The sequence below is a fragment of the Poecile atricapillus genome, chromosome 2 (assembly GCF_030490865.1).
Source record: "Poecile atricapillus isolate bPoeAtr1 chromosome 2, bPoeAtr1.hap1, whole genome shotgun sequence".
Classification (NCBI taxonomy): Eukaryota; Metazoa; Chordata; class Aves; order Passeriformes; family Paridae; genus Poecile; species Poecile atricapillus.
In genome coordinates, this window is record NC_081250.1 from 47,655,326 (window position 1) to 47,673,001 (window position 17,676).

The 17,676-nt window shown below is 40.0% G+C and overlaps 1 protein-coding gene across 5 annotated transcripts in view; it reads right to left on the reverse strand.

The window, feature by feature from the left end:
* The window catches only part of ELMO1 (engulfment and cell motility 1), a 301,131-nt gene that overhangs the window by 25,834 nt on the left and 257,621 nt on the right, over window positions 1-17,676 (reverse strand). For all 5 annotated transcript variants that reach the window (XM_058832447.1, XM_058832448.1, XM_058832449.1 and 2 more), the window contains one exon: window positions 2,897-3,060. In XM_058832447.1, the coding sequence (XP_058688430.1) occupies window positions 2,897-3,060 (164 nt within the window). The remainder of the gene's footprint in view (window positions 1-2,896; window positions 3,061-17,676) is intronic.

Consider the following 17,676-nt stretch of genomic DNA (forward strand, 5'->3'; position numbering starts at 1 on the left):
AACATGTATGATTGTTAATTTTGTGATCTCACTGGTCTTAACACTGGAGGCAATACTAACAACAGTTACTTGCTTTTAAAATATCTGAAAATCATTAGAAATTATTTTCAAGTTTTCCACATGACACAAATTCTTTTTCAGCACCAGTTAAAACTGTCTCCAGCTTTTACCGTTCCAGCTTATAGTTAAGACTTTCTCAATAGTGATTTTCTTTCCAGGACAGCACATATTACAGACATTTAAATTATTACAAGACAGTGTGAGAGTAATCCCAGAACTGGTTTCATGTGTTTTGTCCTTTTACCTTTCTGACATCTAACTATGCTCCCTCTCCTGATGATGCATTCAGAGCAGGCAGTAGTGACTCTTTCTAACATTGCAGAGAAGTATGTAAGATAAAAAGCAGAAAAGCATCCAGACACCTTCCTCTCTTTCCCCATATGTTGCTGATTTTCACACAGATGTTACTTAGTAATGGCTCCCTAGTTGCGATTAACTCTCCTTTAACCAGCAAGTCCCCAGTTGGATGACAAATTTTATCTAGCATTAATCCACCTCTGTTGCCATTTAATTTGTCAAGATCTCTGGTCCTCTATAGGCCCACAGGATTCCTAGACAACCACTTCTACAGCCATTCAAAATGAAACTGGGATACTTTATAATCTCAATATGGAATGGCAATTTGGATGATCAGTGGCAATCCCAAATCCCTGGATCTATTCTGAAGGAGTTTTTATTTTTCCTAATCAAAAGTAGGTATTGATAAAGCTTTACTTCATATAACACAATGATGCTCATATAATAGAAACAGCTAATCCTTGTAAAACAAGGTTGTTGTAGTTATGGCGATCTAAGGCAACACTTTGCAGTTTACATTCAAACACAACTTCACTGAAGCTTCTCTTATCCAGCAGCTTGAATGCTTAAACCTACAGTGCTTCATGCAATGAATAGAAAGACTTCTGTCCTGTACAAGGCAGGGAAAACCATTCCCTGATTGCCATATTCTCAAGCAGAATTAAACAAGGTCTGCTGATGTTACAGTCACCATTGTGCACAATCTCTTTTAGCATATCTGCAGGGCTTTAAAATATACAGCACAGCCACGATTGCTCTTTTCACTCACAGTCTCTTTCCCTACAATGGGGCCATGATTCTGTGCTTCTATCAACTGTGCCATCTATGCAATTTGAGAGAGTTCAGTACAGGGAATCAAATCAAAGCACAAAATGAAAGGACTGTTTCTTTTCACAGTCAAGAACAAGTGATCATGGATGTAATCAAAATGCAAATGCGTGGAGTTAAATCTCTGCAAATGCAGTTGTGATTGCTTAAACACCTTATCGATTTACTTAGCCTTTATAGCCTTTAGGCTTAGCCTTTATCCTGAATTTGAAATGATTCTCTGGTAACATTTCAGTTGCTTTTAACTATTTGTGTTGGCAGTTTCACTTGTTCCATGATGGGGAAGGAGATTCTGCATTGTGGCAGCAGCTAGCCAGAGTGACGCTGGAAATGAAGAGTTTGCACAGGGCACTGGCAAGTCTTTCAATGCTAGATGATGGTGCAAGAGAATCTAAATAATTGACCTGTATCATACTTAAACTGATAAATCACAGGGAAAGAAGGGAAGATAAGCTTTGGTGACAAGCTTTGCAGTTGCAAGCAGCTCTGAACTGTTAAATGTTGCAGGGGATTTTCAGAGGCTTTCTGAGCAATGTAACCATACAAAACTAACTGGAACCATCTGTAGATTTTTAATTGATGCATTGCTATGGGTGACATCAATTCTATTTGGGCATTAGGTCGTATTTTCTAACACACTGGAAACATAAAAGAAGCAGCCCCCCCCCCTTTTGATTATTGTAAAAATTCAGTTTGTAATTCTATTTCGCTTGTGCTACCATGGTTGCTCTGCTGTCCCTGGAGGAATGTGTCCCCAGTTTGTACTTAAGGTATCTGTATCCTTTAGAAATAAATCAAAATTGATATCCTGCTTTTGAATCCTTGTATGCACTGGTCCAAATCCATTTCTATACTTTTACCTTGGAAAAGGAGATTGACAATATCATGAGCCATTCCACTTGCAACCATCAGGATTTCATGACATTTCAGCTGATGCTTCTGGAGTCCTCACCATTTCTCAGCTGATCTCAAAAGGCTCCTGCTATTCTCAGTACAACATTTGCACAGCACAAAGTCTGCATCTGTCCTGTGCCATCAGTTCAGCCACAAGCCCAGACTTGGTCCAGAGCCAAGTGTGGCCTCAATTCTTCATATAACAGAACAAAGAGTATTCTGAGAAATGAGAAGGAGCTATGGAGGCAATATTAGCCTTCCATACTTTGCAGTAAACAACAAGCAAAGGATTGGCTAGCTGCCAGAATGTTGCTGTTTACAAATAAGTAAATGAATGCCTGTCATTAACACCAATTTATAATGTTATATACAAGGACAACTCTTTTGGAAAGTCAGTGTGTATTGGCACCTCTTCTTCTGGGCTTCTTCCTGTCTTGCTCAGAGAGGCCTTGAACAGAAGACAAAGTTGTGGCGTTTGATTAGTTGGATATTTTTTTTTGAAAGCCACTACCAGCACCAAAATCGGGCTCATAATCATGCAGAGCTAGGAAATGTCAAAGCAGTGTTTCATATAAATAATCCATGTGAAATCCTGCTGGGATTTGCCAAATCTGTCTTCACTGAACTCAAGGAAAAAGTTATGATTCCCAGTAGAAGAAAACATAATGTACTTTAAACAGATGCCTCACTACTGCTTTTGAGCACAGCTCCCTGGACAGCTTTTCTCCCTGGGATTCCCCAGAAGAGCTCACAAATGTCATTCTCCCTTGTTAATCCTTCCATGAAAAAATGAGTGAGGAAAGAAGACAATACTTACAGAATTGGACGAGACTGGAAATCTTCTTGGTTCATTCTTTCAGACTGGCGTATTTTCAGTATTTCCGTGTAACTGAGATTCTGAAGTTTGCTCTTGAATTGATCCAGAGAGCTAGGCTTGGTAGTGAGTGCTCTCATTATCTGTTCTTTCACTACCTGCATAACCTGCAGTTAACAAGGAAAGAAAAAGAAGCTGTGTTAACACCTTCTGTATTTTTGTTTCAAGTCTTATTCTGGGTCACACTAAGGTTTCAAGGTATAGAAGATGCTTAGTACTATGTGGTCTCTTAGACAACTTTTCAGCAACACAACCAGAAAATTAGCCAACTCCTGACAGGGTGTCACAGCCTACACCAAAAACTCATCTGCTCTGTGACAAAACTGGGGTTTTTATGAGGGTGGTGGGGAGCTGCTAACTGGCCCATTGCTTCCTTTTATACCTTACACCCAGAGGCAATGGGCACACGCTGGAACACAGGAAACACCCTTCAAACACCGGGAAACACTTTTTCACTGTGAGGGTGACCAAGAACTTGCACAGGCTGCCCAGGGAGGTGATGGATTCACCATCCTTGGAGACACTAAAAAACTGTTTGCACATGGTCCTAGGCAACTGGCTGTGTGTGGCCCTGCTTGAGGGAAGGCTGACCAGATGACTTCCAGAGGCTGCTTTCAAACTCAACCACTCTGAGGTTCTGTGAGAGCCTTACACTGCAGGCACGTTGTGACCATAGAGAGTGAAGGAAAGGGAACTCACAAAAGATACCACTAGTCAGGGAAGGAGAGAGATCACTTTGCCAAGGATATTACAGGTTTGCTTTTGAATAAATGCCATAAACAATGCAAACCAAAAAATGAGAAGGATGGCTAGGCAACAGTCACCTATTCTGCATAATAATTATTTTTTTAGGACAAAACTGCTGAGACACAGTTAACTAAGGAGAATTGCTTGGATCTAGTTCAGATAAATACATGAGAGATTACTCTCTCTCTCTCTCTCTCTCTCTCTCCATAATCCATTGCCTTCTTTGGTGATGGTGCAAGTCATATGCTTCAAAATATTTACCAGCTTATGTGCTTAAATTGGCTGAAAGAATAATTTATCATATTCAGAAAGGTCCATCTCACCCAAATGCCAAAGCTAAAAACCAGTAGGAAATGATGACAGCCCCTTGGTATCAAAATGATAATGACAGAAATCAACAGTTACACAAAAAGAAGGCAAAGCTTTTTCTGTGCTGTTAATTTTCCTTTATTCTTTCATCTTCACCATGCATCTTAAAACAGAAACTCAGCTCCTCAGAGGTTCCCTAATAATTCCAAAACCTTCTCCTTTCATATAAATATTTCATTGTTTCACATGTGTTGCCTCAATCTTCTAACTCATTGCCTGCACTGTTTTCTATTTTTTCTTCCTGAGATGTACTTTCTTTCTCAGATGTGATCTAAGCACTCATTTTAGCTGTGCCCAGCAGGTGAAACTATGCAACTGAAGAAATGAAGAATTACTTAGCTGGTGTACCAGTGAGAATTAGCTACTTCCCTACTGAAAGATGAACTCCTGACTGGCACCTGACTGCTCAGAGGAATTAACACCTCCTCACCTGCATTCACAGTGCACTCACTAGTCCACACCAGTCCAAGTAAGACGGGTTCTGTCACACCTCAGAAATGACAAACCACCATAAAACCCAAACAACCTGAATGTTGATGGATCATGTCCGACAAGGTGAGTGGTAAAATCCTACTGATTTCACTGGCTCTTGGTTTAACAACTAAAAGGGCTTATGTAATGAAGAACGTGTCCACAAAGGAAACACCCTCAAAGTAATGGCAGGAAAGAGTGAAACAAATAATTCTAGTACCAAGCTGGATGTTTAAAAGTTCTGTCTTCCTCTTTCTGCCTTCTTGACAATGACTACCTATTGTTTCTAATTAATTTTAAATATAAACTGCAATCACTTATGAATGCATGTAATTTCAGTGTCATGAGTTTGTTTAAATATCTATACAGACTTGATTTTCCGTTGCTTACATATAGATTTAGTTTCCTAAAATCAGGGATTCATAATAGGGAAGCTATCTCTTATGCACACCTTTTCTCATAAAACAAATGGACAAACAAATTAAAAAATACTGTATTTTAGGGAATTGCATGCAAGAGGATCTTTCCAGTCTGATCTCTAAACCATCCACATGAAGCAGTGCTAATTGTTGGCAAAACTCTGCAAAGAAGGTTCAAATTCAGTAGATTTGGAGCTCTGTCACTTATGCTTATTTACAACACCCTTCTCTGTAATTCATTTTTATGGTTAACATGCAAACAATGAGAATTCCTCTTTGCTGCTGTGTGGAAGGTCATTCACAGGGTATCATGAAAGAGCCCCTTGGTTTGGAGGCTGCCCTTGCTCCCAAGAGAGAAGGCAGGAAGCGAATGCCCCAGAGCCAGCAGGTCAGGGGATGATCACTTGCCTTGTAATGTTTATAGCCAACACTATTTAACTAGCTGGCCAAAGTGTCAAAGCTGCTGATTGTACTGAGTCTCCTGAGCATTTGGGAATCACTGCCAAGGACTTCTAATCTGTTCAGTTTCCAATGCTCAGTTGCCAGCCTTTGATTACTGCTCTCTGAGAGACAGCATCAACCTTTCCTCCTCATGTATCTGACCTTACAATGAAATTAAGGTATTCTCCACTCAATGTGATTGTACATAGACACTGTAGACAGTTGTTTTAATTACATTATGCTTTGCTACTCTTACTGAGAAATGAGTGTTTCAGAGGACACATTTGCTTTGAATTGTGTGCTTTTTATCTGATGACCTCCTGTATGGGTAAGAGAATCCAAGTTCTGTGTTGCAGCTAAGACAGATAAATTTAAATTTGCTGAAGATATGAAGAGAAAGACAGTAGGAAGAAACCAACTTTTTTTTTTTTTTTCGATTAAACACATAGGACCTTATTTCCCAGATTTTGTATCCATTTAACATAGCTACTATCCTGCCACTGCATGCTTTTCATTAACTTGTTTTAGTCTAGTTTGTTGTGTGTTTTGCTTATTTGACCTCATCTTCATCATATCATATTCTGACTACTTTAGCTTTCTAACATTTACCCCCTCTCCTCTCTGTCTCTTGCCATGACAACTTCTGCCTGTGCAAATAAAGTTTATCCTTTTTGGATGGAGCAGAGGTCTGAACCTGGGCTGTAGAACAAGGGGTCAAAATAAAAAGAGCAAGAATTGTTAACACCAAAAGGAGTGGTTTATCAGGGCCATACTCCACAGCAAGCTCCTCACTGACCTTATTTCAGCAGCTTGCTTGCAGCTACAGAAAGCACAAACCTCTGTATTCTATTCACCCCAAACTGATGCAAAGCTTGCTCTTGGTACTGACTAGAGAAGCCAGGCAATCCTCTCAGACACCTACCATTAACCTACAGGATTCTGGAAATTTAAGTCTCAGCCTTCCACTCAACCAGATACATTCTTTCTACAAACTCACATCATCAATCTTTTCAGAAACCTTCCCCAGAACAGCCTGGTGGCCCAGATGTTCACAACAACCCATCTGGAGTGTTACCCAAGGGGTAGTGGCTTTGCACTGAAAAAGGGTAGGCTTATATTAGGTATGAGGAGGAAATTCTCACTGTGAGAGTAAGGGGCTGCCCAGAGAAGTTGCGGATGCCCCACCCCTGGAAGTGTTCAAGGCCAGGCTATATGACCTGGTATAGTGTAAAGTGTCTCTGTCCATGGTGATAGGGCTTGAACTAGATTATCTTTAAGGCCCCAAATCATGCTATGATTCTCTGATCTGTGGGGCACCGGACAGGAGATGAGCCCTTCTCCTGTTTCCCCACAATATCAACGTTTCATTTGGATAAGCATGCCCTTTGATTTGAAATGACAGCAGCAAGAACATGTCTGGATGCCACCAGAGAAGCCTCTAAGCTGTACCTCTTGTATTTCGGGGCACTGATTGCTGCTTGGATGGGTGACTTGGGGTAGGGTGTGCTGCTATTAAATCTGACAGTTCACCTTCCTTCTGCACAGACAAGACTTAGATATAAATAACCCCCATTACAATGATGTGCTTAGTTCAGTGCTTTCCTGATTTGGCTCAACATTATCAAGTACTGCAAGGTGCAATTCCCCTACCTCACTGCAGCACATGATAAAAGAGCAGCCACTGAACTGCCCTTCATCTGGAGACTCCTCTCTACAACCAGACTTAAAGAACCTTAAAGATGTGAGAAGTTTTAGGCCCTCATTCACTAGCTTTTTCACATGACCATTTAAAAATCATCCAGCCAACAAACAGAGAACTGGAGGAAAGACATCTCTTTGCAAATTGGTTGTAAAAAAATCATACCAGGCTTCCTTCCTATCTAAATGTTCCTGAAAAAAAAGTAGCTTGGTTAATACAAATTCAAGAATGCAGGTAGAAACATCATTTCGTGTTTATTTGGTGAAATAGCTGAATCACTCTTGATGAACAGTGCTTACTGACAAAGGAGGCTGTAAAGAAAATTTAATTCTGAAGGGAAGCTAAACTACTTCAGTTTACCATTAGCCTGTCAACTCCTTTAATGAAAACTTTACATGTTTAATGTGTGCATGAGGTAATTTGAGACATTTTTTAGACTGTTCCAGAGGACAAATTGTTGTAACTAGATCAATGGTTATGCTTTCAGTGTACTCAGAAGAGTCATCCTGAGAGGCTTCAAGGTCCTTGGAAGATAATTTAATGGTGATTCCCCCCCCCCCACCCCAATCTCCACATATTGCAGTCTGTGAATTCACTACACTACTCTCTCAGTCACAGCCTGTACCAAACATTCACTCCACATTCCTTTAGAATATTAATCTAAACATGCCCTCCTACACAAGCAAATTTAAACTCAGTGCTGGCACAATCTAACCATTGACAAGAGACTCCAAAATTCCAGACCATTACTTCTATTAAAGTCTGTGTACTCTGGAATTACAAAAAACCCCCAGTTTTCAATCTTCTTAGCTATTCCAGAACACAAGGACAGTTACTGTAGCCAGCAATAAAGAGGCAACTCTAAGCCGTCTGGATGTACGTAGCCACAGGAATAATTAAGTTGATTCACTTTCAGGAAGCAGGATGAGAAAGCAACTGTCAGAGGACTTAGCAGATATAAGCTCTGATACATTTTATCTCTTCATTTTTCTGCAGCATTTAAAACCCATTGCAAAAAAGTTTGTGTTGCTGCGGTTTTGCATTTCTTCTTTTCTTTCCTTCTTTCTTTCCTTCTTTTTGCTTGTGATTGTAATTTTCTAGTATGAACCAAGATATTTTTCAGTCTGCAGAAAAGAGCTGTGAAACAATGCAATGGTTTTTATCAAGCTGAACAGTCTGTTTCCATGCAGGATCAGTATCAGTGTCCAGTTCAGCAGTGACTATCATTTTTGCAGAACAAATGAGCACACCTAGCAGATGTGACGATGGTGCTGAGAGATAGGAGATGTGACAGCAGTTCCACACAAGGTGTTTAACAGGTCTATAGCAGGAATCAGAAAACCTGATGCTGTAGCAATACATCAAAGTGAAATCCTGTTCAGAGCCTCAGGACCCAAATAATTGCCTGCCCTCTGGTGAGGGAAAGAGGGAAGAGAACTTGAAGAGCCTGACCTTGCACTGGATTCCAAGATATAGAAGGTCAAGAAGTAAAGACAGAAAAGGCTGAAGATCGAGTGTTTACAACTGTTTTACATTTCAGAGAACTTGATTTTTCTGATTTTTATTTTCCCTTGACTAATAAATCCCAGGTGTGGGAAAACTGAAAGACTGAAAACACACAGCTCCTGGGAACTGATGGGCTGAGACTACTCTTAGTCCAAGACTAAGGAAGACGAGATAGAGGATTCTGTACATTCTTGTAAGGAAGATGGGATAAATATAAAAGCATCAGGGTCATGAGCACAAGACTAGTGAGCACTGTAAAACAGTGTGAAAAGGAGGCTGAGAAAAAAACAAGGAAGGGGTCTGAGGAGTGCCTCCATCTGAAGAAACTGATGTAAAAAAGTTCAGTCCTCTGCAAGAGATTCCCAGCTTACCATTGCATGCAATAAATTGCATGATGTTTGTATTTACCTTGTAAATCATGTTCAGAGGAAATAAACTACTTATTGCTGAGCTCCATCATATTACATCCCTGGACTACTCCACCTCTACAGGAAGGATCTGTGGCCACAGCTTGACTTGGCACTTCCCAAAAGCTCCCAGAGTTCTGTTAGCTGCACTGATTATCTTTCCCTTGGATACACAAATACTGATGAAGAACCACTGGAAACCCATGGAGGCCTCCAGTTCTCTTTTAACATTACTATTTATTTTCTCAGTTAAACCCAGTAAGAGTGGCAGAGGCTTTGGCTGGGAGCAAAAACCATCTCAAACTTAATTGAGAAAAAGACAAAGAGCTGTCACGAAATTCCATGGAAGGGTAATATGGTTAAAGGAATGGGCAAGAAGATGATTTTACAAAGAATGGGAACGGACTAGAGTACACAAAAGAAAATGAAAGCAAGCTAGGAAGCAAGTTAGGAAGGGTGTTATAAATATGGAAAAGTGACCAGAGCAGGAACAATGGCTCCAGTGGGGAGTATCAGCATGAGGAGGAAGGCATCTGGAGGATGGCTTGCAACAAAATAAATAAAAATGGGGAGAAGTCTGAAGAAGAAATGAAGAGGCTATGATGTATTTCAACAGAAAGGACGGCTAAAGGAAAAGAAGAAACAAGATTTTGTTAGAAGTTCAGTTAAATGGAAATAGGAAAACAGAGGGTAAAATACAGGGGAAATTATGTATTTCTAAAATTATGGCTCAGGAAGCAGCAGACTGAAAGGAAATCTTCCTTAAGGACTGGCCTGAGGAAGTCAAGGATAAAATTAATGGTAACAGAAATGGAAGTGAAGAGCAGTCTTTTATAAACTTGAAATGAGAGTGGGTTTAGAATCATCATCAAAATACATGTAAACACTCTCCATAATTTCCACATTTTGATAAAAGACAATGTGGAAGAAGTTACTGTCTTCTTTCGGTACTAAAATCAGATGCCACACACAAATGTAAGGATTCCATTCAAAACAATGCTAATCTAAACACACAGGTCAAATACCACTTGCTTGGGTAATACTGGGCTGAAACATGAATGTCTGATAGACAGGAAACTTCTTGCTCATATTAAATATTTGCAAAAAACTGTTTGCATCAGAAATAAGGAATAAAAATATTTTTCTGTTTGTGCTTTGTGCCTTGAGGTAGACAAAGCAAGAAGTAAGTGCTGTGTGACAGTGTTTCCACCCCAGTAAAATGATATGCAAAGTTAATATGACAGGTTTTGTAAACTTTCTTGTTAGCTAATTGAAGTCTTAGGTCAGACAATATTACATTATTTCCCCCAATGTCTGACAACCTCCTTTGGCAAAATAAAACATGCACAAAATCATTTGTGGGTGGCATTTAATCCAGGGCTTTTCACAGACAAAATGTACTGATCTTCTCAAACAAAATGTTAAGTGAGGGGAGGGGGGAAATGAGGAGATATTTGTATCCTTAGTCATATACTAATGTAATAATTAACATGTCAAATAATATGCTTGTAAATTCTAATGAAAAACAATATGAGAGTTACCCATGATTAGGAACATACATTTGGGTGCTGCTTCCCCTAATTACATTAAATGGCATATACTAAATGAAAATTAATTTAATATATTGGCAAACTGCTGGTTCTACAGGAGGAAAACAAGGACAGGATTCTAACAAATAACTTTTTTCCCCTGGGAAAACATAAAAATCAAAGAACTCAGGTCCTAGATATAAATGATGAATTAAAAAAAGGGGTAGCGAAACAGAAAAAGTGGCAGAGCAAATTTTTTAAAAAGTTCAACAGAAGGGTTTGGAATCATTGCTCAGTACATCTGATAAATGGATAAAACTGTAAAAACAACATTACAGCTTCCTATCTTCCCATCTTCTTTAGCTGAGACAAAAAACAAACAAAGGGATGGCAAGCTGCATTGCTGGAAAGATCTCCAGGCTCCTTCACCAGCTGAAACCACTGCATTGAGGTCCCTCCTGTCCGAGTTATGAAGGGCCACGTGGGATTGCACAGGGTTCAAGCCTGCCACTGTCCCTGACTGTGTTGTCTCTCTCCTTGTGTCCAGTCAGCTACGTGGACCCTCCAGCCTAATTTCTAAATGGAAGGGGAGCCAGTGCACCGGGTTCATGTCTTTTTAATTCCAAGAGAAATGGAGTTCCTTAGTCATCTAAGTCACCAACATACATCAGCTAGCCCAAAGCACCAGACAATATGGGTATGTCTTCTCTACCTTTCAACATCACACCTCTCCTCCTTGCTAACCTTCTCCCAAGCCTGAAAGACCTGGAAAATCCATCCAGTGTGCCCATGACTTCCACTTGTTTTCAGTAGCAAATTCAGTCAAATTTCCCCATGAACATTTTCCACAGAGAAGGAGATTTGCCTGTGAAAAATGGTCAATGATTAAACATTCTATATGAAAAAGCCCTCCAATTTTGCCAACCTTTGCTAATACTTATGTAGTACTTGTGTACTTCAGCAAGCCCAAAAGTTGGCTCACCACTCAAACAGTAAAATTTCTTATTTAGTTAAAAGTATCCCATCACATTTATTCTGTTACTTATATGAACAAAGGAAAAGAAAATATAAACAGAAGCTGGAAGTTTCAGCTTTTGTTTTCCGGACATGACAAAAATGACTTTCACCATTTCATTGTTACCTTTTTATTTTCTTTATTGTTTGTTTTGTTTTGGGCGTTGCATTTTATTAGTAAAGTGAAACTTCCAAAATTTCTACCTAACAAAACCATGAAAATGTGGTTTGGATTCAGCTCTTTGAATTAGAAAGCTAAATTACATATTTAGGATTTTCTGATGAATGCATAAACCTAATGTTTGGTATGTTCATGTTGGGCTATTTCATTCAGTCCCATTATTTGTATGCCCTTACAGTTAAGGTAATTGATCAGGCTGAGCATCTAGGAATTATGAAAAAGTCAGTTGTTCAGATGAGCCATGCCTCTGAATGAGCCTACATGTTATTTGACATCATAATTTATAACAAAAGTAAGCTGTAATAATTTTTAGGTAAAGCCTTGTTTTCATATTCATGTCCCTGAAGAAAAGTGAGCTGACAAACATGCCTATAGAACACTAATTTTTTAGCAAATCTCATATTATTAACTCTTTCAGGTGACAATTGCATTGTTATCAGAGATTCCAGTCTGTGCCACAATAATAAAAATAGCTGCATGATTCACAGAAATACACAAAGCAATGAAGAGGTTAAACCCATTGCAACTTGTGAGATGCTAGCCATAGATATTATTCTGTAAATCTGCAGCTCACAAATTACTGACTTGACAGATCATAATAAGTGCTGTCAAGACTATTACAAACCAAGATCTGCTTGGAACTGCCAAACATACACAAAATGTGTATGTCCAAGAGAAAGGAAAAAAGTGTTTTCATTGCCATTTTAAAATGCTCTGAAATAACCAAATAATACCTTCATTAAATAATGAATTTTTGTGGTCTAGTCCAATGAGATTTCTGCCTCAGGTAGTTATATCATTACTGTGCTGGTCATATGAATAAGAACAACACATATTATTTTTCTTCCTGAGCTGTGACACATAACCAAAAATATAAGGAATTCAACCAGCCTATTCTTAGAAGAAAATGCACAGATGACTTGTTTTGCCATTCCTCATTTTAAGAACTGCAGTGAAATGGTTTATGGCTTCAGAAATCTGTATTTTTCATTGCTGCAAAGGAACAATCTTTTCTCCCCACAGATCAATGGGAAGGTTTTTTGGGATCTACATGCAGTACTGGAAAATAAACTACTCCCCAAGACAGAGAGCAGTGATTTATATGACACCTAATACTAACACCAACAATTCAAAAGCATTCAGTCACCTCACTGTGATTACAAGACCAATCTGCTAGCCAGGCAAGTTGGAAATGGAACAAACTACTTAGGTTACCCAGTGCTTCGGGAATATGATAGACTTCCACAAGAGCAGGGAAAGGCACTCACAGTTATTTGAAATCTTAACTAAAGATATATTAGTAACCATCAAGACTGGTCCCACTGCTCCATCCCCTTCACTACATGCATAGGAAGCATCTGAAAAAATCACACTTTTTCCCCCTCCAGTGAATACTATGTCAATACCACATTCTCAATTTACTTTTTTTCCGTTTCTTCCTTTCACTCATATTAAATCAGAGCCAAAGGATTTTTTTTTTTTTTCTCACAAAAGGATTAAAACAGGATTGGCTTCAAGTCTACTTCCCACTATTGATTTGAAACTACCAAGGACATACACAGAAACACATCTCCAGAAACACATTGATCCTGCCTAGGAGGCTAAATAATGTTTTAAAATAGTGCTATTTCTAGTAACCAACTAGTGAGTTATGGGTGGATAAAGGCTTACAATCTTCCAGTAATGAAAAATCCTTTCTCTGATAACTTGAATGCTATCACTGCACTTTTTTCCACACTGTCACAAATCACTGCACTTCTTTCCATATTGTCATTAATCCACATCTCAAATAAGCCAGCAGACTTCTTCTTTTCTACATCTCTACAATTATTTACTTTATGTTTTAAGGCAGGAGATAAATTTATAATTAAATGCAAGATATTTGTTTTCCCTTGAAAGATTAGATTCAGATTCTGTGCACTTCAGACTGCAGAAGTCAAAAAGAAACCCCAAAAAAACCCAAGGCATCACACTCATTCTGCAATTTCCCTACTGCCTCATACATGACTACACGAAGGATTTACTTTGGTAAGTTTGCTCAGGTCCAAAAAGAAGCCAAATGGGAGATGTCACGCTAGAGTGAACATCATCCAGGGACACAGACATGGTACGTCCAGACATCTGTTTCAAATTTTGGTGACAAGGAGTCCAGAACTGAGGTTACAGATTAACAAGAGGAGGTTAATCCCCCTACTGATTCTTTGGTTCTATGGAGTAATTAGAGTGCAGAATGGCACGTGAGGCAATGGCAGCAAAAGTTTTTGTAAAACTTTGCTACTATTTTATCCTAGAGGAAGTCAGGGAGGAAGGGGGAGGAAAATCCTGTAAGGAAAAGACTGGTGGGAATGATGGAACCTGTGTTTCTGTGTATGAAGGGTTCAAAGAGACAATATGGTAGAGGCAAGGCACACCAGGTGGGAGAAGGCTGATATGATCGGGGCTGTAAAGTCAGAGGAAGAAAATATTCAGGGAGGGAAAGGTGATGACGGCCTAACTTGGAAATACCCATGTTAAACACATCTGGAATAAAATTCTGCCTGGTTTTTAGGATTAAGGATGCAAGCATGGATGAAGCTGACATCAACATAAAGCAGGTATGTTCTGCAAAACAAGATACACTCAATATTTAAACACCTGATTCTTTTGGAGACTCCCACACCCTCTGTCACATCAAAAATGCATCAAGTCCAAAGGCTGCTGAGAACAGTCAGCCATCTCTGGCATTTTCCCCTAAACAGACTACCCTGGCTTTTCACTGAAAAATTAGGATTGGCCAGTATTTTCTGAGCAATGTAAGCCCAGCAGAAGGCAAATGACTGCAGTGTCAGTCATGGCCACACAGCCAGTTCAGCAAGAGCAATATTTCTATACCAAACCACTCTGTGTTTTTATCTTCTCCTACTGCCTGCTACAGGCTAGGATTTCCCTGACCTTCCTGGCTTTTTTCCTTCCTTTTTTTCCCTCTTTTTTGAGTTCAGATGCACTCCCAGGAGCATACTAAATGAACCCAAATATCACCGCACCAGCCACACGCAGAAACGCGCAACCTCCTATTAGAGAGACGGGCTGGGGGAAGAAGCCTCATAAGGATGCTATTATAGTGGGAGAGAGGAAAATAGCAGCTGTGAGGCGGGCGGAATGCCCAGGGGCCCCATGGCAAGGGGCAGTGAGTGCAGGACGGCCGGTTTCCATGGAGGAGGGTGCCAGGGAGGCAGGAGAGACGGCTCGCAGGAGGCACCGCTGCTGGCCGCTGGCATGAGGAGGAGCAATACCTCCTGTTATTTCACCTACCATCAACGCCCACGGCTTCGGGGGGCTCGGTTCAAATCTACTTACAGCTTCTGCTTCCTCGGTCTCGTCTCCTCTGGGGGAGGACCATGACTCAGAATACATCGTGCTGTGCCTGGTTCGGTGGGTTGCAGCGATTTAAAGGAACACAAACTGCGAGGCCTGAGCTTCAAATAAATAAATAAAGAAATCTAGCAAAGCAACACAAGCCCAAAGCTGACTGAATGGTGGCTTTTGGCACGCTCCGTTCTGCACGAAGACCCTGCAAATGTCTTTTGCACATCACTAATCTTTGCCAAACTAAACATCATCTTAGCAGAGCTAGTGTTGCAAAAACTCACAGGCCATTACCTACCAAGCCACAAAAGTGATGGCTGCTGGAGAGAAAGCCTATTGACAGCAGGGTCCTGCCAATTACTAGTGTTTTTCATAGAGATAGAAAATATGAATCTTCAGTGCTGATCCAGTACTGATCAGCATCGCTCTATCCAAGGCCTGCATCAACATTTAGCTGGGACATGCATTTTCTACACATTGGAATATTACTGAATTAAAGTGATAGTAAATCTGACTCCCCACAATGTTCCCTTGCACCATATAAACCATTCGTTCTTGTGAAAACAGCATGCACCTGCCTCGTGTCAGGTTTGCTCTGCTGTAGAACGGGCAGAAAAGTAGGTATTGCATTTAGTTCATGGTAAGACCACAAGATCCTTCCAAAATCTATAATGCACATCTGAGTTCATTAGACAGAAGAACTTCTGTATGTGCAAAGCCCTATTACAGCTTTGTTCCCATTTTGTCAGAATGAAACGGGGGAAAATACTTCATCTGAGTGCTTCTTGGAAAGGCAGTAAACCATTCCAGTAGAAATCTCAGCTAAGTAGAGACAAAAGTTAAGACAAAATAAAAAAAAAAAAAAAGTTAAGACAAAAGAACTCTGAAGTAAAAGCACAAAAGTTTTAAGAACAGCAAATGTCTCACTGCCATATACATAAACCCAAGTCCTCAAAATTGCTATGTGACACAACCACCTCCACAACCAGCAGGATAGGTAAATATTTCCTAAGTAAAACTAAATTTCTTAACAAAGTTTTCTTAAAGAGTGTTCCCAACACTTCTCTTGATATAAGTTCAGGCCTGCACTGCAACAGGGATGATTGGTGGGGGATCCTTGAGTTGCTGAGTACAATGCCAAGGTCCTTCCCATGGCAGTGACAGCCTCCTACCCTCCCTGAAGCCATGCTTTTCATGCATCTGCGGAACATTGCTCATAAAACTCACCAGTTCTGAGTCTCTGATACCCACATAAAGAAGACAAGTGACAACTGTCTACCCCAGCTGTCTGCTGAGATACTGACAGAGATAACACAGCACGTTTTGATGTGAGCACTTCCTAATAGTTAAAAATGTTAAAAATGCAGCCAATGGAGCAGAGCTACAACCTCTATTAACCAAGATACAGCACTTTCTATTAAGGAAGGTACTCAGGGGAAAACAAGTCAGCAAATCCCCTGATAGCACACTGCCCCCAGTGCCTGGGCACTTGGATGTTGGAGGGATCCTGGTCCTGGGTGCCCTGCACCTGAAATAGAGTTGGTGGCCCTGGCAGGCCAAGGCAGTAGAGAAAACAGCTTGTCCAAATCAGTGCAGCCTTTTTCAACATGCATGATTGGCTCCAATGGCTAAAAAGGAGAAAGATTTAAGAGAGCTTGAGCGAAGATCAGGGAAGTGCTGCTTCTCTAACAGATTTTGCTCAGGCAGCAATGCAAGTTTAACTTCACCAAGAGAGAGAAGAGCAGTGCAGTTCCCTGTGGATGTGGAGAGCCTTCACCTGGGCACAAGTTCACAACCAAAAAATTCCTGGTTTACACTGGTTTGCAGTGCTTTCCAATGTCACGGGTTGCCTATCAAAATGAGATAACAAGAAGAGAAATCAGCAGGCCGGACTGACCCTTGGAGTTTAATCAGTGTAATGACTGGGAAACCATTCAGGTTCCTTTTGGTTTATGCTCATTCTGCTTCCTCCATGAAGTAATATAAAAGGAGAGAGAAACAAACCAAAAGGACAGAAAAGAAACATTTATGTCTGACAGAAACATCTTGGAAGTCCCTCTAACACTGGACTTAAGAACCTGGTGAATGCTCTGTTCAAAAGTCAACACATTTGAAAAGAAAGCAGGCAGTGGCTGAAAACCCATCAATCAGCAGTCTATTGTATACAACCCTTTCTATGTGTATGTATAGCTTTAGCATGCAGCAGGCCTCCATCTAGATGGCTATTGCAATACTTTAGTTAATTTGGATGGGTTTTTTCATTATCTCAAATTCTTGTCCACAAAAACAGTCCGGTAAATCTATTTTGACAGGCTTTTGTTATCATAAGCTAGTTTTTAGGGCACTTTCTTTAGATAAAGAGATTGGATACTTCACTGAAAAAAATACAGATATAAAATTATAATCAACCTCCTCCTCAAAGCACTTTTAAAGAAGCCTTATTTATTCTTGGATTTTTGGAAGACTGCAGCCTACATATTATTTGTCATTTTAATCTCTTTGGCCAATTTGATAATTTTAATCTTTTTTCTTTTCCTGCTTGTGCCTCCAGAATGACTTTTTAAAATAAGGGAAGCCACAAACCAGGAATCATCA